This window comes from Castor canadensis, chromosome 12 (assembly GCF_047511655.1).
Source record: "Castor canadensis chromosome 12, mCasCan1.hap1v2, whole genome shotgun sequence".
Classification (NCBI taxonomy): domain Eukaryota; kingdom Metazoa; phylum Chordata; class Mammalia; order Rodentia; family Castoridae; genus Castor; species Castor canadensis.
Window position 1 is genome coordinate 116376290 of NC_133397.1, and position 24239 is coordinate 116400528.

Here is a 24239-nt window from a genome sequence, read left to right on the forward strand (position 1 = left end):
ATTATTTTCTACTTATCTGACATATACTGTGATTCATTCTGTATAAAATTGCCAATGGGTAGTTACAGGACTGTTCTACTTAAGGGTTTTATAGAGCTGAGTCAGCGAGACTGAATTAATGATTGATTTCTAAAAGCTTCCCTTAAGTAAACTTAATCTATTTTTGCCTTTTTATATCCTAGGTACCCAAACCAGTAGATTATTCCTGCCAACCCTGGTAAGTATTAAAAATGTTTATGTAGCCAAGTTGAAATACCATACCCCTAGCTTGGGGACACCTTAAATAGGGTTGTTGTAAACCATGTTCCATTTTCATTCATCCTGCTAAAGGTGTTTTCACATGTAACAAAACATCAAAATGAATTCACATATTGCTGATCTTTCCATAGCTTTATCAGAGAGTAGTGGTATGCGAGTGCGTGTGTGTGCATGCTGAATGCACTTAACAGTAAATTAAGAGTTTATAACTGCCTTATACAAAGGCAAATAATGTATCTTGTATCTTGGAAAGATAGATTTCACTAAGTAGATAGAAAAAAATGGTTCTTTGAAACTAAGAATTAGCTCAAAAAGGATAACAGAGTCTGAAATTTGCTACATGTGAAATGGAAGGAGTGAGATGCATTCATGACTGTTTCGGGTCAAAATGGATCATGCACCACTTGGAGACTGGCAGTATAATGGAACCAAGGATGTGAGAGGACAGTGATTATTATTTTAGATATTTTCAATTATAAGAAATATAGTTAGGATCCCAAATAGGATCATCAGAAAATCATAAGAACACATGTATTCTGAGTACTTACTGTGCGCTTCATACTTTATATGTTTTCATTTTGTTTTTCTCCCTCTCCTCCCCACCCCCTCGATACCTGGCAGAAACTATTTTGCCCTTATTTCTAATTTTGTTGAAGAGAGAGTATAAGCAATAATAGGAAGGAACAAGGGTTTTTGCTGGTTGAGATAAGGATAGCAAATACAGCTGGTTAGAGTAGCATTATTCTTGATACAAATCAAGATGTCAGACAAATGAAGAGCCTTAAAAATAGGAAGTTATAAAAATATTTCACCATAGAATTTTAAAGTTACCTTTTCCCCCTTAAACAACCCAGACAGTTTGTTTAAACTAAGCAAGAAGTTTTATGTGAAATGTCTTCTGCTAGGGAAGAAAGTGATCCACTGCACCAGAAAAATGGAAACTTCAATTTTAGAAATATTAAACTGTTTTTAAAAATTATGCTGAATGATAGCATGGTCTTTCTAGAGCCACTGAGAAGTTGAGTACCACCAACTTTATCTAATCTGGTCATTATTTCCACAATCAAAGCAGATTCTTCCCATAAGTAAATATTATCTCATATAGACCATGAGACATAAATAGAAACCCATGGTGACTCTCTTCAGTAAGCTATGTCTTGGGGGTGTTGAAAGGCAGGGATGAGTTATTTGAAAACTATGTGTAGAATAGTTGGTAAACATTAAGATCCATTTCCATTCTCCTAGTAGTCAGGCAACTTTCTTTTTTCTACCTTCACAGGGAACACTGTGGTTATATGAAAATTTATATGGAAAATTTGAAAGATACCGGGCCTGGACTTGGGAAGACCAGGTCTAACAGAGGTTAGAAAGATGCCATACTGGAAACAGGGTTTAAATGAAGGAAAGTCTATATACTGAAAGATAATGATTCTCAGCTCCTTGACATAGCTCAGGTCCATCACTGTGGCAGCCTCTCTCACGTGCAGTACCCTTTCCTTATGTCCAGATAAGAATTTTCAGAACTTTTCTCTAAAGAAACTAAACTCAAAGCAAAAAAAAAAAAAAAAATCTAAACTCCTAACATTTGGATGTTACTCATCCCAGTCATCATTTTTTTGCAAATGATCAAGCAGGCCTCCTGCCCAGTGGGCCAGCTTTAGAATCCATGCACAGGGCCTTCCATCAGTTCTTGAAAGCCTCTTTCTTAAAAATGAACAAACAATAAAGAGAAAACTAGACTTTTGAGGAAAGCCTTGAACTATAGAACAAACAGAAAAAAAGGGGCTTGAAGAAAATAGACATTAGAGTGAGAAGGGTATTCTTTCAAGCCTTCTGTTTACATCTTCAAAATTAAGAGGACCCATCACATTGATGGGCGTGACCTGGGTGTTTTTAAGAAGAATTGGAGAATAAGAAAAAGCTCTTATAAATTGTGTGGAAGGTTTAATACATGAACCTGAGGAAATCATTCCAAAAAGTTAAAGAGATATGTTAGGGGAGAAAAGATAGGAAGATTAGACTATTTACCTAGAAAGAACAGCACTCAACTAGTGAGAACTCCAGAAAAAGAAAACTATCAAGTATCAAAGAACTCATACAACACGTGCCTTCAAATTGGAGATGCTACTGAAAGCTCAAGACGACATAAGAAAGACTCTATTCATGAAATTTTTCAATACAGAGGCTACAGAAAGAACCCGAAAGTTTCCAATCAGACAATGGAGCCATGCATCAATATTTGAGATGCAAAATGATTTCTCACCTAGAACTCTATACCCAGCCAAACTATAAGTGTTGGGTAAAATGAAATATTTTCATAAATTTGGGCATGTTCCCAGAAAATAGTATAACCTACAAAGAGACCCTAAAGAAGCCTGATGAATTCCTGAATCCCAAAGATGGTTGCAGATTAGAGATGAAAGAGGGTTGAAAGGGATAAGGCTGGAGAGGCAGACATGAGGCAGATCAGACCACATTCTAGTAGTCATGGGTTATTGTAACTGGTTTTGTTTTGTTTTTTTTTCAAGTGATACTGGGGATTGAACTCTGGGTCTCACTCTTGCTAGGCAAGCATTCTACCACTTGAGCCATTTTTTAGTCTGTTTTCCAGATAGAGTCTCAGGCTTTTGCCCAGGCCAGCCTCAGTCTGTGATCTTCCTACTCCCATCTCCTGAATAGCTGGGATTACAGGCATGTACCACCACTCCTGGCCTGTTTTTTGACATAGTATCCTGCTAACATTTGCCCAGACTGGCCTTGAACTGTGACCTTACTATCTCTGCCTCCTGAGTAGCTGGACATAACTATTCTTTTTAATCCAAAGTACCATCAGCATAAAATACCTTTAGCTCCCCTTTTTAACTTGATAGAAACATGACATTCCCTACCCCAATAAATTTTCTCAGAATGTCTACTATGTACTTTTAAGATAATAATTAGAATAGACTAGAGGTGGATGTTTATACTCAGTACACACATCTACATGTGAATCAGATAATTTTCTGAAATATTAATTCATGAGAAGCTTTGAAAGAGAACCAACCCACATAATTTTATTTCCTTTAAACTTCCATTGCCCCAAATATCTGATATAGTTTGCCAATAAATGTTACAGCTATATTTGGTGTGAGAAGACAGTCAAGAAAAATGTAACAGCCAGGCATCAGTAGTTCACACTTGTAATCCTAGCTACTTGGGAGGCTGAGATCGGGAAGATCACAGTTTGAGGCCAGCCTGGGCAGATAGTTCTAGAGAACCTATCTCCAAAATAACCACAGCAAAATGGACTGGAGGTGTGGCTCAAGCAGTAGAGTGCAGCTTTGCAAGCTCAAAGCCCTGAGTTCAAACCCCAGTACCTCAGTCCTAACATCAACAACAAAAAATAATTTAACATTGAATTTGGACCTTGTATTGAGATAGTTGTTATTATTATTATTATTGAACTTGGGTGTTTTACGCTCCACATAGTCTAGGAAGAATAGAATTGTGGTTTTAAAAAGTATCTTTTAAAATAAATTGTTTTCGCTACTCCTAATTTCTTTAGGAAAATTGGTTATCAAAATTGTGGATTAAAAGAATCTTACATCCAAATAATAGTTAATTTTTGAAAACACTAAATTTAAATAAAAACTCACTAGAACCTTTTTTAAAAAAGATGTTCAAAGGAGATTTCATAGGATATGTAGACAAAGGTAAAGTGTGTGTATGTGTGTCTGTCTATTTTTATGTGTATCTTAGCAGGGCAAATTCCTCCCACAAGTCTTTTTCCTACTTCTTTCTAAATACCCCACAACTATCTTAACTGTCTTTCTGATCGAATACCGACTGGCTCCTCCTTTTGGTGTGTTTGTTTATTTGGTAAGTATTTTCTGGGTATTTACTGTGTATTAGACACTGTTCCCTTTCTACTGTTAACATTGAGGCACATTTGTGTTTGGACATATTAAGGGACTTTTCCTTGAATAATTATTTAATGCAGTGCATCTAGTTAGTATGTAAGTAAAAGCAGCTCAGATCTGTCGCTAAGTGAGAAGCATGACAGATGCATATTTTTAGATTCTGTTCTCCTTCAGGTGCGTTAATCCAAATGTTCTGTGCTATTGCTTCTTACAGGTATGCTGGAGCGATGGAGAGGTTGCAGGCAGAAACTGAACTTATTAACAGGGTAAATAGTACTTACCTTGTGAGGCACAGGACCAAAGAGTCAGGAGAATATGCAATTAGCATTAAGTAAGTAGGAGAAGTACTTTTACAAAAATAGATTTCCTGTTTCCATAATTGCATAGACTATCTGACAGGTATAGCACTGAAGTTGAAAAGCAGAGTTCTAACTGCAAGAGAAATAATACATGTATCCAGACAGTTCATTAATACTTGAAAGTATCTACTAGAAAAACAGCAATATGTGTTACAGACTGCTAATTGGCATATTAGATATCTTTCATAACATTATATTTTGTTGAGTTGATGTCTATATATTCCTAGTAAGTTCTAAAAGTATAAATACTAGATTTGTCTTATTTTTATTCATTCTCAAACTGAACATACTAAGTAAATTAAGCATAATAATTAGAAAAATCCAATACCCCTTTCACTTCAAATATTGGTTGTATCTTCAACCAATCTAGTAAATATAGTTTGTTAATTAGCTGTCACGATTGTATTGGCATAAGTATATATTTTGTCTTCAGAATTAATTCCTATAATGTTATTGGAGCATGCCCTCTGGTAATTATTGATTTCTACTGATTAAAAACACATTTATATTCATAAGTTATTCATTGCCCACAGGTACAATAATGAAGCAAAGCACATCAAGATTTTAACAAGAGATGGCTTTTTCCACATTGCAGAAAATAGAAAATTTAAAAGTTTAATGGTAAGCATTGATTATTTATTTTCAATCTATGATCCCTATTTTTTTTCTGTGATTAGAAAGGTCACTTTAATTCTATGGTTTCTTAGAAATTTTACCCACTGAAAAATTATTTAAAGAGAATCACAGTGTAATTTTATAGCATCATCATAAAACTTCCAACTTTTCCCAATTAAGTTTTATATTGCTCAAATCAAGTTTTTCATTATAAACTGGGTTTGCAAGTTCTAGATAATATTTTAGAGTCTAAACTATTTATGACTGTCAGACCAAGGACAAATGAAGTTGTTAACTTTCAATTATTTGTGTGGATTTTGACTTGTGTGAATGACACATGGCAAATTTTTAATATGCCTTTCTTTCCCCTTCTCCCTTCCTTTGTCTGTTTCCTTATTCAGCTTTAGGACAAGGTATACAATATGACACAAAGAGTTGTAATCAATAAAATACTTCTTACATTTAGGTTCATTTTATAGAAAATACATTATAAAGTCAAACTGAGAAGGTTTTTGTATTTTCTGCTATTGTACATGTTTGCAAAACAGTTCTTTCTTTACCTTGGATAATTAAGATTTCATAAGTTACGATTTTTGTCACACAACAGTCAGTATTTCATAGGAATTTTATATTTTACATGGTCAGATTGTGGGGATTCATTCCCACAATTTAAAAACTTTTAAAATTTAATAATTTTATTAGCCTATAAGAATATTGTATATATATTATAAAAAGAATGCATGCATACAAATATATATGCATTTGTAACAGGAAAGAAAATTTCCTGTTTTCTTAAAAATGGTTTCAAATCTGTGTTTCAAGCGTGGTAGTTTCATGAGATGATGAAAGATTTGGATAGATAACATAAGGTGTATTTTGTGACTGCTAAGCACTTTGAGTAGCATTGAGAAGGACCACTCATCAATTGAACCATTGGTCAAATGATACATGCTGCATCTTATCAAATGTCCCAAACCACTTTACAGATGTTACTATTGAAGTGTAGGAGAGTATTACAAAATAAGCCAGCTTGAATTCCTTACCTAATAATTTAGAGCTGCTTCAAGACAGCCAACCGTGAGTGAAAGAAATGGAAGCATCTTGAGTTGAAAGTAAAGGAAAAAAAATCTCTGTGGACAAATTCCCCATTTCAAATTAAAAGCTAAAGATGGGTAGCATGACCATGTCCTGGAAAATGTAGAGTCTGTCAGATCGGTAACCAAGGTCCAGGCCTCCTTCCTACTGGAAGTGAGTTCTGTTTGGTTGTGACAAGCAGGCTGTGCAGAGAGGGAACTGGACCAGAGGTGGTTCTTCAGAAAAGGAAAACCTAGGAGGGAGGTGGCAAGTCGATGTACAAATAATGAATGACAGGCGCGGCTGGGACTGGATGGAAGGATGCACAGGGCTCTCCACATCTCTACAAGACCTCCTGCCATTTGAGATTTCACCTGTAGAACCTCCTTGGACAGTAACGAGGCTGCTCCATGGCATTATAGTTAATATGGCACTTAAGGCATTATAGTTAATATGGCACTTAAAAAAATGCAGGACCAAAGAAAACTGCCAGCCTTTGAGAGTAGAGAAAGGAACTCCCATCAGAGGAGGCAAGTGCAGAGGATGAAAGAAATGACCACTGGAAAGGGCTGATCAGTTCAGCAGTGTGTCACCTTCCTTCAGCTCAAGGAAGTTCTTCTGCAGTGAAGGTGAGATGGCAACAGCTGGTGACACCCTGGTGACTGGCTGGATGACATAGATCCTTGAGTTCATATCTGTGTGTAAAACTGTGACTACAGTAGAAGCAGCAGACTCAGATAATTTGTAGCAGAGAACATTAAAATATCTGCATTGATGTTCTAGAAAAAGAATAAAAAGTTCTTGTCTCAGGTTTCAAATAAGACATGCTTATAAGTATATGGAAAGTCTCAGACATACCATTGTTAGAGACATCTCCCCATCTTTTGTGGGCAAGCAGGTACCACAGTGGGTTCAAAGGAAGAGATTAAGAATTAACAGAAAAACTACAGTAAAACCAAAAAAAAAAAACAAAACAGCACAAAGATATAATTGCAAATAAAAGGAAGAAAGAGGACAAGGAGCTTTAAAAAAATATCAGTGCAAGTGAAGTAGTCTTTTTTTTTTTTTTGTATGGTTTAACAAACAACTAGGGAAATTGATGAAGAGGCCACTGAACTAGTCTGGAGCTATCCCTTCTTTTTGTTTCCATTTATTTGTTAAGCAAATGAACTATGTTTTTGTAGACTTCAAAAAGGACTCCACTAATGTAAGAAAGCTTACAAATTAGGTGTGTCAAGTACCTCACAGAAATGCTGTCCTTTGAACCTAAACTAAGAAATGCCACGTGGTCAGAGGGGTGGTTTGTATTTCAGTAACCAGTGGCTTTGGCAGAGGAGAGAAGGTTAGGAGGTATAGGGGCTTCTTAAAATCAGGATCATACACCCTCTAGGAGATCCCCCTCATTGTGTTGGTGTCAGATTGCACAGTTCCCATCACAAGTAAGGTGGTGTATGGATTCCAGTTGTTGAAGAATAATTCAATATCCCACTCCCATCGGTATTTAAGTTCTTTTGTTCTACTTATGAATCATAATAGGGTCTATGATGAAACTTTTATCTGGAAAGGATATAAAACACAAACCGTGGAGCTTATTTTAAATTAGCCAGTTTCTCACAGAGAAGGTTGGCCTTACTTAGGTGGTTGGGACCAAACCTTCTTCCCTTGGGTATCTATAGCTTGGTTAATCAAAATCTTTGTTTTTCTTAGTCATTAAATTCAAATCCGAAATGAATTTCTGATTCCAGATTACAAGGCATTAATTTTGTTCTAATTTTCATGCATGCCAGACAACGCAGGTCCAAATGCTGCTCGTAAACCATCTCCATCACCGGTTTCCTTGGTAATTGGAATGACTGGCTCGAGCTCATTATTTTTCAGAGACTTGAATTGTTGACACTGTTGTGTAGGTGTGAGATAAGGAAAGCCTGGCGATTTCTTTTGTTTGGAGTCCTCTTATTTACTTGTTGTACCTGAAGGTCAATGACTACTAAAGCAGGGGTGGATTAAACTAAAATGCAGCAAGCAGAAAGCCATAAATTGGAAAAGATCCATGGTGTCACGGCTTCATTCTACTCAGAAACATGCTAGGAAGATTTACCCTCATAAGACTATAAAAAATGGAACTAAAATATTTCCAATTCTACTGAAGTTTTAAAGAATATTTTGCAAGTTTACTAAGCTGCATGATCCTAGACCTTGGAAGAGTAGTTTGTTTTTTGTTTGTTTTCTGTAAGAATTTTTGGGTAGTGATGAGTATTAAATGATTGCTAAACCTTCTTCAATACAATAATTCTATAGTTTCTAATCAACTTCAATAGGTGTTAATTAGTAGTAATTTATAACAAAATTCAGAAAGTTCATATTAACAAATAAATGTATTGAAATTAAACTGAAGTTCAAAACCTGTCCAGTATATTTTCATATCTCTGAAGAAAACAACATATTTTATTCTATTTATTTAAAAAATTTTTTTATTATTGTTGTACTGGGGGTACATTATGACTTTTAGCAAAGTTCTCATGGTGTATCACAGATGAATTCACCCCTACGTTACTCAATTTAAATGTTAAGACTAAAAGAGCAACTCTTTGACATAATTTGCATCAGAAATACAATGTGTACTTATACAGTTCTTCTAGAGAACTTAAAGAGTTTGCTTTTCTTTTAAAAAAAAATTAGTGACAGTATTGATCCCTAAGTAGAAGCTACCTCCTGACAAGCCTTTGCAAACTCTGTTAAAATCACCATAATACAAATGCCATATTCTGGTTGTTGAGGCCATTTCAAAGACAAAAACTTCTATCTGTTGTTTCATTTCTTTTTCTCTGCTTTAAAGGTTGGTCAGATTCCACATTCCTTTGTTTCATCAAGCACTTCCCAATATCTGGGATCAAGGAAGGAATAAAGGAAGAAATATTTTTTAAAAGTTATAGATACAATTTGTGTAAGACCCTGGGATCTTAAGTCTAAGAAAACACAGTTCCTGGCAAATCATGATGTTAAGAAAATAGTTCTTCCCTTTGGCTCCATTTGGGTTTTTTTGTGTGCTTACATTTTCATGAACTATTTGCTATGAATGTGATGTAATCAGAAACACTAACTTCAGAGACAGACACCAGCAATAGGACTAAAAGAAATCTCACCGAGATCCGAGCTTCAATGGGAACACAGCCCATCTCGTGAGTTTCTTGAGCAAGGATTATAACAAACTATGTAAAGGCTGGCTACATGGTACAATGGCAGCTGCCACAATTAACACATGCATCAGGCACTTTATTGTATTCTGTGAAATGGTTTGTTCCTGCATTTTATAGCAATGGGAATTGAAAAAAATTCTAGCACCTTTATGTCTGTCCCAGCCTGGCTACCCCACCTAAAATGATTCTTCCTGCATTCCTGGCTGTTGAAATTTTACCTGGTCTTCAATTTCAGCCCAGCCGCCTCCATCCTGAAACTTTCTTTCAAGCCCCTCAATGAACACTCAGTGCCTTTGAACTTCTACAATCCTTCTCTTCCCCATCTAGGATGAGAACTCCTAGAGACAGGAGCCTCTTCTTCACAAGCTTTGTGACCCCTGATGCTCCCAGAACAGTGCATTCCAAGTATATCTGAATTTGGTCATAAATGATAAATCATTTTTCTTCTTTCGGGTGGTTTTGGCCTGATTGATTTGCTTTAGGAACTTTGAACATAGCCACTGAATGTATTGACTCAACTGACAATTTGATTTTTAGAAGAAATAAGTTGTTCCATTTTTTTTTTAGAGGTACTATGATAGAAACACTGCATAATTAGGTTAAAGGAGAGTTCACTTTTATTTTCATTTCAAGTATTTATGAGAAACTAATCCTAGTACTCACCTAATGATAAGATGCATTTTTTTCCATTATCAATGACTATTCAATCTTAGTTTACAGAAGAGGGATTCAGATTTGCATGGAAACCAACAGGTTTAGTTAAAAGATGGTGGGTGATTATGACACTGGCTTACAGGTATTTAAGGCAAATTATTTATAAGCAAAAATTGGAAGAGGCTATGTTATTGACCTCTTTATGAGTACCAGGTGATAGAACTAAAACGAAACACCAACCCTTCATGGTTATAAACCAGAAACAATATTGAATGGCATTTGAGTTTTATCTACTTTTGTTTACCATGGAAAAGTACATTTAGTGTCAAGTGTGTTTTTCTGCTATGCTGAAAGAAAATGCAGGAAACTAGAAATTGCAATATATTAAGCAGCCAGCTGTTCCTGTTATTTTGTTTAGAAAGGCAAGAATTTCACACATAACAACAATAATTACTACTTTGAAATTGAGGTTTAGTGTGGCTTCTTTTTATTTACCACATCTGACTGAAGGCTAACAGGATGTTCTATATTCATAAAGAACAATAGAGGGAAACTCAAGTTATAAATGCCCTGAGTAACAAAGACATCTTCCAGGTAGGTGTCATGTACTTCCCAGGAAGCAGGGAGAGGTTATCATTTACTTACTCTTACATTTGGAATATTGAGCATCAAATTGATCATCCTTTTATTGTATGTAATTATGTGTTGAGTTGATGTGTATGAGAACAAAAGTGTCTTTACCAAATACTGTCTTTGGTTCTTTTTCCTAAAGGAACTTGTAGAGTACTACAAGCATCATTCTCTTAAAGAAGGGTTCAGAACCTTAGACACAACTCTCCAGTTTCCATACAAGGAGCCAGAACATTCAGCTGGCCAGAGGGGCAATAGAACAGGCAACAGCTGTGAGTATTGTCATTGAGACTACTACTTGCTGCCACTTAAGTGTTGCAGGCAAAACAGTTACATTAAAATGCCGTCATTTGAAACTTTGAAATATAACCAATTAATATGCTAATGCCCTGCTAGGGACTTTTTTTTCTGGAGCTAAACAGAAGCAGAGTTACCAACAGGTTAATGAACGTGTCTACTTATGGCGTTAAAAATTGTGTTTGCGCTAAACTATCCATCAGAAATGCAAAAGGTATGTTAATATGCTGTTTTGTACTTTCCACTGAGTTTTATATTAGCCAAACTCTGTAATTTTCACATAATGTCTGTGGTTGCAATGTGTCTGAGTAATAGTATCTAACAGAGCTCTACCAGTTAGCCCACTATTCTAAGTCGGCTTAAGTTCCTGTTTCAATGACTATTTTCAGAATTTTGAAGGGACTAACATTGTCTCAAATGAAAATATTTCTAAACTTATATATTCACCACTTCCTTGCAGTATGGTCATTGTGCCACACTAATCACAAAAGATGAATGTGCACATGTGAGAAAATCACATCATAGTTTGGGTGTGAGTCCAAGTCAAAAACCTTTTTTCTCACCATTTAATGTTACATAATCTTCCTGGAGACAGATACAGTGTGTAAAGAGAACATTGTGATAAAAACTCTAGCAAAGAAAGGGTGCTTTAATTCCCTTGTTTTGTTACCTTTTTTTTCCTTTTAATGAATCTGTTTTGCAGAAGAAATGAAAACAGTTTTATTGCTCTTAGAGTCTTTAGCCTAAGCAAAATTGGAAGGTGTAGAGGTATTTGAAATAAAGAATTTGCATTAGTTTAATAGAACTTGCACTTTCCTCCCCCCACTAAAATCAGTTAGTAAAAGGGAAGCAGGTAATGCTCAGGAGTCCAACAATACCAGTAAAACTCCACACATTTCAGTAAAAGTAAGTATGCAAGGAATTTGTCACATCAACTGACAGTTTTTTTTTTAATTTGAGTAGCTTCATAGCTGTTCTCCTCACAGTGATCAGTAACATATGCTCATCCAGTACAATGAAAGTAGTAAGAATAAATTTTATGTAGAACATTTAAGTACCTTGAAATTTTTATCTTTCAATTTTTTTAGACCAATATTACCCAGTTATCTAAGATTCTCATTTAGGTCATAGTTTTTGCTCATTCAAAAATAGATGTTTTCCCTAAAAAGTACCTTTCGTGCAAATGTCTTTATGGTCTTAACAAAGTTATGACTCCTCCCCTCTCTACATGAAATATTTTTGTACATGTTTCAACATTTTTTTTCTGTGCTTTCTTGACAGAAGGACATAATACAGGTTGCTGAGGTAATTTATACCAAAAATCCTGTTTCATTCACTTAGTTCTAGACAGATGTCCCGTATTGGGTAGGAAGGTGGTTAACCCTTGTATTTCACTGTTTGCTTTACCAAGCACTTCCTCAGTGCTCTGCACAAGTAGGTGTTCAGAGAATGTTGTCCAGTAACAAATGAAGTTGCCTGATTAAAATTTTTGTCTCTGGTGTTTAATGAAATATATATTATTCAAACTTGTTAGGAATTAGGAAGGCAATAGCAAACTCCCCCTTTAAAAAATCATAACTAATGAAATGATTGTAGGTTTTTCAACAGAGTCATGAATTCATATATCCCTACCCAATCTTTGTAAGAGACTCTGGCAACTTACATCAAACCGACAAAACCCTTTCATAATGAAAAAGAGAAGGAAATCTTTCATTTAAAATTATATAAATAAAACACCTAACTCAGTCAAGGTACTGTTGTCCTGAGATAGAGCAGTTTGAAAGAGCTTACATTTTAATAGGGAGACTCAGACAACTCTAGGTTGGAGGAGTTTGATATTTTTACATAAGTGATCAGGAAGGTATCACTAAAAGAAGGGAATATACTAATATGTCATTCAGCAATAATAATAATCCCAAATAGTATTGCGTAGGGATACAGGTTTGGACAGAATCCTGACATTCTCTATTAGTTCTCAAAAGCCTTATAGAATTCAGAGCAGGTGAGCTAAAGCCCAGATTCATCCTGTGTCTATGTAGAGGTTGGGAAAAGAACTCCACTCCTAAGACCAGCTGCCTATTGCTTGTACTATTTTTAAATCATATAGTCACCTTAGAAAGTAAAATCTCATCACATTTTGCACACTGCTTGCTTCTGGGCTAGTCTAGATTAGAATGTACTAAGGACAATTACCAACTGGTTTTCAAATCTGTAAAAGTGACAATCAGATTGTGGTATAGCTATGTCATGCAAATATAAAATAATGCATTGAAAGATGCTGATTAGAATTAAATAAGTACAGGATATTGGGCTAGGAAAATGGTATTTCTACGCTAGGAGGCAACTCTACACCATCTAGAGGACTGTCTCCTAGGGTGATGGGATTTTTTGCTTTGCCTTTGAAATGAATGACTTGAGTATTTCTCAAGAGGAGAAATGGGGAAGAGAGGAGAGGGAGAGAGAAAAGAAGGAAGAAAAGGAGAGGGATTGGGGAGAAGCATGGGGAAGTGGGGGAGCAGGGGGAGTGGGAGGAAAGAGAACAAAGAAAGAACTTGGGGGTAGGAGTGAGCTGTTTTATTTCCCTAGAAACTGCAGTGACTTTGTTGGAAGATGTTCTGTGGATTTGTGTAAGAATGCCATTATTTTCCACAACAGTCCTAGCAAATCTGCCTTTGAATGCTTTAGGTGTACCTGAAGGGCTTGTATCTTTAAAGGGTGCTAAATTGACTTTTGCCTTTCTTGCTCTCCAGTGAGCAACCGATTATTCTCAGGTCTGCCTCTGAGTAGCTGTGTGACCACAGGCAAGTCACTTTCTGATGAATGAGGAATGAGATTAGATATTTTATTATCTTCTTTGAAGAACAGTATCCTAGGTCTCTTTCTTTGTATGCATGAGAGAAGGAGGTAAAGTATAATGTTAGTATATCATTACACTAGCAACAATTGCACAATTAGCTATTTTGTGACCCATTAGCAGACCTCAAACGATTCCCCAAGTGTAGATTTATGCATAAGTAATTGGACCACAGAGCAGAGATTTAAAAAGTGGCTATCATGATCTTTATATAATATCCTGCTATCTTCTGTAAAGGCCTATTAATCACAAAAATACAGAGCAGCACCTTGACCACAGTCCAGTCTATTTGATTGGTCTGTTTGACCAGAAATGGTACAAATAGACACCAGGTACTTCCTAATCGAATACTCGGCAGAGTATACCCACCACTCTAGTGGTATTCCTACTCCCAAAATGCATACGCTGAGTCTAATCATGAGGAAACATCAGACAAACAGAAATTGAGGATATTCTACAAATTATCAGCCTGTATTCTTTTTGAATGTCAATGTCATTAAAGACAAAGACTGAGCAAGTATTTCAGATTAAAGGAGACAGAAGAGTTATGACAACTACATGTAATGTGATCCTGGATTGGTTTCTGAGTGGGTATAAAGCATATATAGCAACATGCATGTATTGTGTATAGTTTATATATATATTTGTATGTATATATGTGCATATATATGTATATGTCACTACAAAGGATGTAAGCAGGACAATTAACAAATTTTGCCTAAGTTCTCTCTGCTAAATACTAGTATTGTTAGTACAATTTTCTGCTTTCCATAATTGCATTGCGGTTGTATAAGAGAAGAGAATGTCTTTGTTTTTAGGAAACAAACTGGAGTATTCCGTAGCAGTAAAGGAGATTATGTCTGCAATTTATTCTCAGATGGCTCAGGAAAAAAACGTAAATTGATAAAGCAAACATTGTAAAATGTTAATATTTAGGGAGTTAGGGAGTCTGAATAAAGTGTATGGAAATTCTCTGTGCTATTCTTGCTCTTTTTTTTTTAATCTGAATTATTTCAGAGTGAAAAAAAGTATAATGTGGAAATAATCCCATCTGCTGGCTATGTCCAAAGAATTGGAAAACAGCAGAAGCATCCTCGTTTCTCCAGGTGCAGGGGCACTTGGTCAGTTATGTGGGGGCGTGGAGAACTTGGCCTGCCCTGAGGAGCTCATAATTAAAGCCTTCTGTTCCTCAGGGTGACCTCATTGCATTTCCTCACTCATTCCTTGATTCAATGGTTACCACGTTTCAGGCTCTGTGCTAGACGCTGGAGTTATAATAGTGAATAAAATACATCTATTTTATTTTGGTGAAGAGAAGCAGACGTGAAGCAAATAACTTCATAGATAACCACAGATTTTGATAAGTTTTATGAAGCACAAATGCAAGAGTATGGAAGGTGGCCTAGTGAACATGTAAAGTCAGAGAAAGACTTTTTGAAGAGATGTCATTCAAGGTGAATTTACAGGATCTTTGTAGTGGGCTGTAGGGAGACTCCACAGTGAAGTAGCTTGTGTTAAGACTCAAACAGGGGTCTGGTAGAGATGAACCAATGTGGGTTGCAATATACAAGTGCATGGAAGCAATGCTAGGAATCTCTCTGTGTAGCTATCTTTATATCTCAAACTAGCAAAAACACTATGTTTTTCTTATTATCTCTCATGTTTTCTCTTCAACAAAATCAGAGAGCAAGAGGGCAGAACAGGTTCTGCCCAGAAGTAGGGGGGGAGGTGTTGCCCAAACAATGTGTACACATGTGAGTAAATGTAAAGACAATACAATAAAAAAAGACTCTCAAACAGGAAAGAGTTTGGTATATTTAAGGAATTGGAAAGGGGTCAATGTGTTTGAAGCACAGTGAGTGGTGGGTTCCAATATTTGTGAATGTGCTGAAGCTTGATAAGCAAAGAATGACATGAACTGATTTGCACTGTTTTCAGGAATCTCTGGCGGTGACTTGGAATGAGGTTAGGGCAGAGAGGAGCTAGGTTGGCAGGCCGTTGCAGATGTCCATGAGAGGGTTAAGAATGGCTTAGTCAAGAGTTGAGTAGTCACAGTGGAGGAGGACAAGGGGCAGATGGGAATGTATTCTAGAAAGCAAATCAATTGATGAAAATTTGAGGTAGTACAAGTATGATTCACAAGTATTTGCCTTAGACAGACTGACACATGGTGAAGCATAGGCTGACCAGGAAACACAAGAGACAGTCGGGTTCGGAGGAGGAGGCACTCATTTTGCAGAAGTGTTTAAGTACCTGCAGATCCTCAGTGGCTTAGTAGGTGGCTAGCACCAAGGAGAGAAGGCTCACTGAAGGTAGATTTTTATGAGTAATTAGTACTTTATTTCATAGTTTACTTTCTCACAGTTCTGGAGGCCAGAAGTTCAAAATCAAAGTGTTGGCAGGGTTAATTTCTCCTGAAGGGATTGAGTCATCACGTCTCTTTGGCTGGCTGGGGGCAGTCCCGGGTGTTCCTTGGTTTGCAGATGTATGAATCCACTTTTCCTGGTCTTCATTCACCTCACCTTTTGTGTGTCATCTTCCCTTCACTTAGACACTTACCATCAATTTAGGGCCCACCCTAAATAGATCACATCTTGAGATACTTCACATGATCTTTTTTTTTTTTCAAAATAAGGTCATATTCACAGGCTATGAGTAGAAATATCTGAAATCTCATTGTGTCGATTTTTAAACTTTCCTCTAAATTTTTCCGTGCTAATTTTAATTTTCCTTTTTCAATGGAATACTAAGAGGGCCTTTCATTATTAGGGCAGACAGACCTAGTGATGATGAAGGGAAATCGTGCCTTAGATCAGTGAAGTATTTTCAGTGAGTTACAGCCCTGGGACATGCCCTGTCTTCCTGAAAGGAAGCACTTGGAGCCAGTGCAGGTTTCCAGGTGCACCTGTGTGGCCATTTGACTGAAACACTACATTAAATATTTAGGACAGAATAAAAGAACCTAAGGATCTTGTCTGATATTCAACAATGTGACGATTACCAGGACATGCTATTTTCAAAACACACACACACACACACACACACACACACACTGAACCAGTGTTTCATAGAGTATTCCACGAACCTCCAGCCCTGCCAGAACTACCATGAAACATTGCCCCCGTCAAGCAGATGTGCAAGAAGTGCTGCCGGCAGGACACATTCCTTTATAGGAAAGAAACGGGTTTCCTGGATTTATTTCACCGTGTTACCCTGCATTATCGTGTTTAATGCTTATGTTTTGAGCCTTAAAAGAGTGAGTAGATGTGAAGTGCTTAGAACAGTGTCTGGTACATAGGAAGTTTGAGATGGTTGAGCTCCTGCAGTCACTAATGCTATTCCTACCACCACTTCCATATATCCCCCACTCTTGCCCAGTGTGAAATACCACATGGGCAATTTGTAATGTGTTTATCAAGCCCTTCTTTCCCTGGGCACTATGTGGTTTTCTACTCCCATTCTTGGCTTTGTCCCAGCTGTCCCAGTGCACATTATTCTATGCCTAAGTTAGTTACCAGATTGCCACCATTTTTAAGTTCTTTTCCCCTTTTCATTTCTTGCATAACTGAGCAACTGAAGTTGTGCATCTTCATTACAAGGTGGTTCTGGGCACCCCCTTTTTATTTAGTTACATCAAGAGCTTTAAGTGGATAGTATAAGACATTTTTATCTTAATCCTGATGGCTTAGAAAATTAGTCACCGCTATCCAGAATCACTTCAGAATATGACTTACAGACATAAGGTGTCCAGATTCAAATAACTTCATTCAAAGCTATCATTTTAATATTTCATAACTGAAAAGGCAGTACTCATGCTCTTAGTATTTCTCATCTTAGTAAAATATACTATGTGCTTTACTTTACTATACTTAGATAGTATACCACCCATTCTGAGAAACCTTATATTCTAAATTAAAAACTGGTTATCAGGGCAGTTAGTATGCATTATGTTCCCTAATTGACTATAAGTGTCCTCATCTGACAGCCCTGAAACAAGGACTGATTTTTCTAGTCTTCCTTCCTTGGAAAACACAGAAATTTATCTAAATTGAGAAGAATTCCTATTTTTTTCTCTAAAAATTCAACCAGGCTTCTAGCATTTGAGAGGATTTTTTTTTTTTCCTGACATATTCCACTGATAACGCTACTTTACTTGCCGAATTCTAAGTGTGCATAAGGCAGCAAGTCTTAAGTCTGGAAGTCTCTTGTGTCCTGTTAGCACTGAGAAATTGAGTTCAGATTCAGCTAAGGTTATCTTTCACTCACTCATACTTTCTTTCATTGTTTTCTTCATCTACCATTTATCTACTTGCAGTAAACTCTGTAACTAACACAGTTGTGGCATCACTTTCTGAAAAGAAAGTAATCTGATGACTTTCTGAAAAGTCATCACCAATCTTTGCTTGAACACTGAGCTGATTTTATGACTAACTGCCACACAAAGCATCCAGTTTATTTTTTAACCAAAATTAAGGGTTTTTTCCCCCTTACATGATTACAGAAATTGGGCTCACTATAGCTACTTACCACAGCTCTCCTCTCCTTTCGTTCTTTCTCCCTCCCTCCCTTCCTTCCTTCCTTTTTTCCTTTCTTTCTTTTCTCTCTCTCTCCTCCCTTCTTCCCCCCTCTTTCTCTCATCCCTTCCCCCCTTTTTCTTTCTCTCTCTCCCTTTTTTTTCTCTTTGTAAATAATTATTCAACCCCATATCATGTAAACGATTGTCAGATCTCTCACCATCCTTACCATCCTTCTATTGGACACACTCCAGTTTGTCAGAACTGAGCACAATAATTTCAGTATTGCCTGACTTGTTGACTCAAATTTTTCCCTATTCAAAACTCATTCTTTCCCAGTTTATTTTCCCCCTCTTTTATCCTTCCTCCTCAAACAGCATAGTTCTGTATACTTGAATGAACCCAAGCACTTTCCTCATCTCTTCTTTATTTATTACATCCTCATCAATAACTCCTTCCATAGGTTCCCACATCCATCCACGCATCCATCCATCCATTCATACACTACATCTTTATTGAGAGCCCGCTTCAGGACAAGCTCTGTTCAACTGCAGTGACTAGAATGAACAAAAACCCTTGCACGTGTGGAACTTACCTGCTACTGGGAGGCAGACAACAGATTATGAAATACTTAAATAGTGTTAGAAACTGAGGAGTGCTCTGGAATAATAACACAGGGCACCGTTGCTGCTCCTACCACCACTTCCCTATTTTCTGCACTACTGCCCAGTGTGCGATGCGACGTTAGCCTCGTGAGACGATTCATAAATGTGTTTATCAAGCCTCTCTCCTTCCCATGAGTGCTTTGGTTTCCCACTCCCATTCCTGACTTTGGCCTGGGTCTCCCGGGATGCACATTATTTTGTGGCCTCAGTTAGTTATAACATGGTAGTCATTTTTGTATTCTTTTCAAGAGTGTTAGAGAATGATTTAGGATTTTAACTCAGCTGGTTGGGTGATAAACACCATTGGAAGCTCTTTCCTTCCTTTTTGGCATTGTAGCAGAAAGCAAGTTCAGGAGTTCCTACTTCACCACTCAAACAGGTTGACACCAGCCATTAGCCTCAAATGCTCCCTTTTCTTACAAGGGAGCTTCTGTTATCACAAGTGAACAGATGCCCTTATACCCTACCCATATGTAGAGCAGGTAGCTAAAACCTTAATCACAGTGTGCAGACCATTTGTGCTCAAATGAAGTAGGACAATGGGAGTTTGGGGGATTGTATACTCTGTATCAGCATCTATTCTTATAGCACCCAGCCTCCTCAGTGAACCCGGTTTAGTCTCTGTACCACGTGATGCCAGAGGTAGTTTCAGTGATTCTTACTTATATAACATTAGGCAGGCCTGGTTGTGAAGGTTACATTTGAGTAAACTTTCAGGATTGCTCATTCAGCAATCCAGGTATAGGTGATAGTGTCTGTAACCAAGTTGTAGCTATATGGGTGATAAATTTTGAAGGCAATGCAACTAGATGTTATGACACCTCAAATGTGAGGTGAGTAATAAGACTCAAGGGTGACTAAGATTTTGAGTCTAAAAACTAGATGATTAGAGGGTTTTGTTTTGTTTTAGGGCTCTAATGGAGCCTAGAACCTATGATAGCATTTTCAATCCAAAATGAATTATTCCCACATCTCTATAATTTCTCTCTGTGTGTCTGCCTTTTTACTAACTTGTAAACTCTCCGAGTCAGAGGTTTTTTCTATGTGTTATATTTTCTTTAAACATCTTAGCACAGTCCTTTGACTTAGTCATTTAATAAATGTCTTCCAGTTATTCTTAAAGAATATGGATTCAAAATCAGGTTCGCATCCTGACAATCTATAGGCCTACAAGTAATACGAAATTCGAAAGCGATGTCAAATGATCTAATTTTCATTACAATAGGAAAAACCTTACACTTAGTTCATTTTCTGTTGAATGGTTTATATGTTTGTACCGTGTAGCACTGACTACCAAGCAGCAGCAACTGTATGTTTTTTCCACTAATCTGACCTATAACTTTTTCTTCTTATATCTTTGAATATTCGCGTTAACAGAATCTTGTCCACTTAACAGATGCCAGCATACAATTAAATGAAACTGATCTGAATATTCCTAGTTTTTTCAACAACAGAATATAAAATATACAACAAACACTAAACAAGGGGATTTTAGTTTGTATTACTCAAGAGAGGTAGAGGAGCAGATATTTGATCCCAAATCTATGAATGTTGTTGGGAGTCTAAAAAGAAGACATGCCTGCCTTCTAAAATAAAACCAGGCTAAGGATCGCAAACTTAAATTAAACATTCACTAAATTCTCAGCATGTATTCTGCTGCTAGATCATCTGTAGGCAATCTTGGCAAAAAGAACCTCCTGGACTGCTCATCAGAGCATCTCACATAGGAGCGCAGGTCTTCAGGAAACCTCTAGGCCACCACTGGGCAGAAACTCAGATCACTGTGTTGGTAATGCCCTTGTCCCATTGCCTGATATTCTTGCTAACAACTGTTGATTACGTAAATGAATGTGAACACACATGCTGGTTACAGCTAAAAGCTGAGTGTGCAGTAATGTCTCAAGTCCTAAAGGATAATTAGCAAATGCTTAGGGTAAAGTTCTCTGGCACACAATATGCACAGAGTGGATAATTGTTAGTTCAGAAATATTTGATATTGGGAGAACCAATACCTTAACTAGAAATGTTGATTGAGCTTGGTCTCTATTGGGTACAAATTTCAAATGTTACCATAAATTGGATAAATTTTCATTTGCTTGTAAACTTAATAGCCTGATCAAGGCAGAGCTTAATAGGTTTTTGTTGTTGTTGTTGGCAGTAACGGGGTTTGAATTCAGAGCCTTGCGCTTGCTAGGCAGTGTTCTACCACTTGAATTACGTCCCACGCTTTTTTTGCTTTTGTTATTTTTTCAGGTATGAACTTGTGTTTTATGATTGGGATGTCCTCAGAATCAAAATCCTCCTACTTATGTTCTTCTGTGTAGCTGAGATACAGGCTCATATTACTCTGCCTGGCTTGTTTTTTAAGGCGGATATCAGGAACATTTTGCTCTTGCTTACCTCTAACCCAGATCCTCCCAATATCTGCCTCCTGAGAGGCTGGGATTACAAGTGTGCCCTGTCACACCCAACCAGAAATAATATTTTAAAGCAGTTTTTAACCTTGACAAGAAAAGTACAGAGATGAGAGATCTAATCGCTAGTATTTTTTAGCTTGTTTTTAACCATTTTTTCTCTTTAAATTGACAGGCTTGTGTTCTGTGATTTTGTCTTCTGAGTCAAGTCTCAGAACTTAACACCCAGTAATGATTTGCCAATCAGTCATTCTGACAATACTATTAACTTCTGTTCCCAATTTGTTTAACAGATAACTTCTGTTTCTACTAGAGACTGTTAGTACTTAACGTTTTGTTTGTTTAACTTAGACAACTTGATAAATAATATTTAACTGTACTTTTTTTTTTTGGCAACACTGGGGTTTGAACTCAGGGCCTCATGATTGCTAGGCAGGAAACTCTACCACTTGAGCCACTCACCAGCCCTTTTTTGTGTTGGGTATTTTTGAGATAGGGTCATGTGAACAATCCACCTGGGCTGTCTTCGAAGTCTGATCCTCTTTACCTCTGCCTCCTAAGTAGCTAGGATTACAGGCATGAGTCACAGTGTCTGGCTTGACTGTATTCTTAATAGTTCCTGTTTGGAAACACTGAGTCATTAAATTATGAGCCAGTTACCATGCTCATGACAGCCCAGTTGAGATCCAGGGGCCATACACACCTGAGCCCTGCCTCATGGTCTTTCCAACAAGGTTCTTCTTCCTGTTCGCTGAAATGGAGTGGAACATGTTTGAAGAAGGAGGGAAATCAAGCCCTTACCAGAAGCATGCAGCTCACAAATGATTATTTCAATATAAAGGGGCTTAACTCTGATTGAGTACTGATGTGAATAAAAGAATGATCTCTCAAGAACCTTCCAAAACAACATGGTGTACCAGCAGGGAAGTTACCTGTAATATTAGGCAGTGAATGAAGGGTCCATGAGGTGATGATCACCTCATTGTTTTACTTGAAGGTCGCCATTCCTGGGCTTTCCAAATTCTGTTCCAGGGCATACACTCACCCACCAATGATTCTTGCTTTACACGTGTCCTGGTATGGTAGGAGTTGAAAGAAGGACCCTGCATCCACATATGTATATAGAGATACATGGATATATTCTCAGTTAAATGTAAATGCATTTTATAGGTTAAACTATTCTGCAAAAGATTTTTATCAAATACCTTATTCTAATATTCTTTATATCTAGATTTTTGGGGGGTGGGTGGGTTGGGGTTTGAACTAAGGGCTCCATGCTTGCAAAACAGGTGCTCTCCTGCTTGAGTTAGACCTCCAGTTCATTTTGCTGTGGTTATTTTGGAGATGGGATCTTGCAAACTATTTGGGCTGGCCTTGAACCTCAATCCTCCCAATTTTAGCCTCCCAAGTAACTAGGATTGCAAGCATGAGCCATTGGTGCCCAGCTTTTTACATCTAGATTTACATTTATACTTTCATGGGGAAACATGTTGTCTTTTACTGTTTTCTCCATAGGTTCCAGACATTCAAATGCTGGCTTTTTGCAGCTCAAGGGAGTTAAGGACCCAAAGGCAGTGAAAATTGACATACAGGAAGAGTGGAAACAATATGTCATGCTACAATGTGTAGAAAGAAAGAAGGCATCCCTACCAATCCTTAAAGTGTCTGGCTGAGGGCTGCATGCTGGGTGGCAGGGGAAACTGATTAACTTCTTACTCCCAAGAACATTCCTCAGGCATATAAGATGGTTAATGTCATGAAACACACAGTATTTAATAGCTATTCAGCATCTCAGAAAAATTACAGTTACTGTAGGAATATCACTGATAAATTATGGCTCCCAGGAAGTCTGGGGAATAGAACTTGAACATATTTCACTTTCTTTCCTGTGTATTTTGTCAGCCTTTGTTGGAAGTCTTATTGAGCAGTTAAGTGAGCAAAAGATGAACTAAACTGATTGGAAGAGAAGACAAGGAACTCGTAAAATTAAATAGCCTACCGAGATACTTGTCCATTCAGCAACTTCAGTTGCTTAGCACAGGGCCCCATTCCTGTGGGAGATACAATATAAGAACTGACCACTGCCTTCCAGAATGAACATCTAATTGAAGATACAATTTGGAGCACGTGCAGTCATTAAACAGCAGAGCGCAGAAGTGCCATCTTGCAAGTGCCTAACAGATGGCTAGGATAGGACAGGGAAAGGGACCAGGATTGTCTGGATTGGACCAGAAGGCACTTGGGAGGGGCCTGGGCCCTTTTGAGACAAGGAGGTTAAGGTTAGAAGAGCCCAGGGGCAGAAGAAGTATTTCAGAATAAGCAGAAGTTCTGGAGTTAGAAATGTAGCTGAGGGTTCCAGGGGGCATGTGTGCAAATTCTGGCAGGAGGAGCCAAACTATTAATTGTCACTGAACTCAAGTCAAGAGTTTGAATTTCATAGTTTGGCCACTGGAATGAAAAGATCTACTTTTAGGGTGAGTAGCTGGGAGACGGTATTTAGAACAAAACATAAAGAAAGTTGAAAGCAAGATCAGTTGGGGGCTATTGTCTGAGGTTAGAAATGTGAGTACCTGGAGTGGGATGGCAGAGTTGAGAATTTGAAAAGGATTAATTTCATAATGCAGAGGAAGAAGACACCCTATTTAGAGAGTGAATACAAAGAGCCTGGTGGTGTACAATGTTGTAAGGCAGTTCACAAAGAGAGTTGTGGAGCTGTGGAGATGGAGCTAAGTGGTAAAGTGCTTGCTTAACATGCACCATGTGCAAGGCCCTGGGTTCGATCCCCTTCCCACCCTCCAGAGAGAGAGAA

General features: G+C 37.4%; 1 protein-coding gene across 3 annotated transcripts in view; it reads left to right on the forward strand.

Annotated features, from left to right (window-relative positions):
* The window catches only part of Vav3 (vav guanine nucleotide exchange factor 3), a 341328-nt gene that overhangs the window by 309160 nt on the left and 7929 nt on the right, over positions 1–24239 (forward strand). For all 3 annotated transcript variants that reach the window (XM_074050867.1, XM_074050865.1, XM_074050866.1), the window contains 4 exons: positions 183–217; positions 4372–4488; positions 5050–5137; positions 10829–10958. In XM_074050867.1, the coding sequence (XP_073906968.1) occupies positions 183–217; positions 4372–4488; positions 5050–5137; positions 10829–10958 (370 nt within the window). The remainder of the gene's footprint in view (positions 1–182; positions 218–4371; positions 4489–5049; positions 5138–10828; positions 10959–24239) is intronic.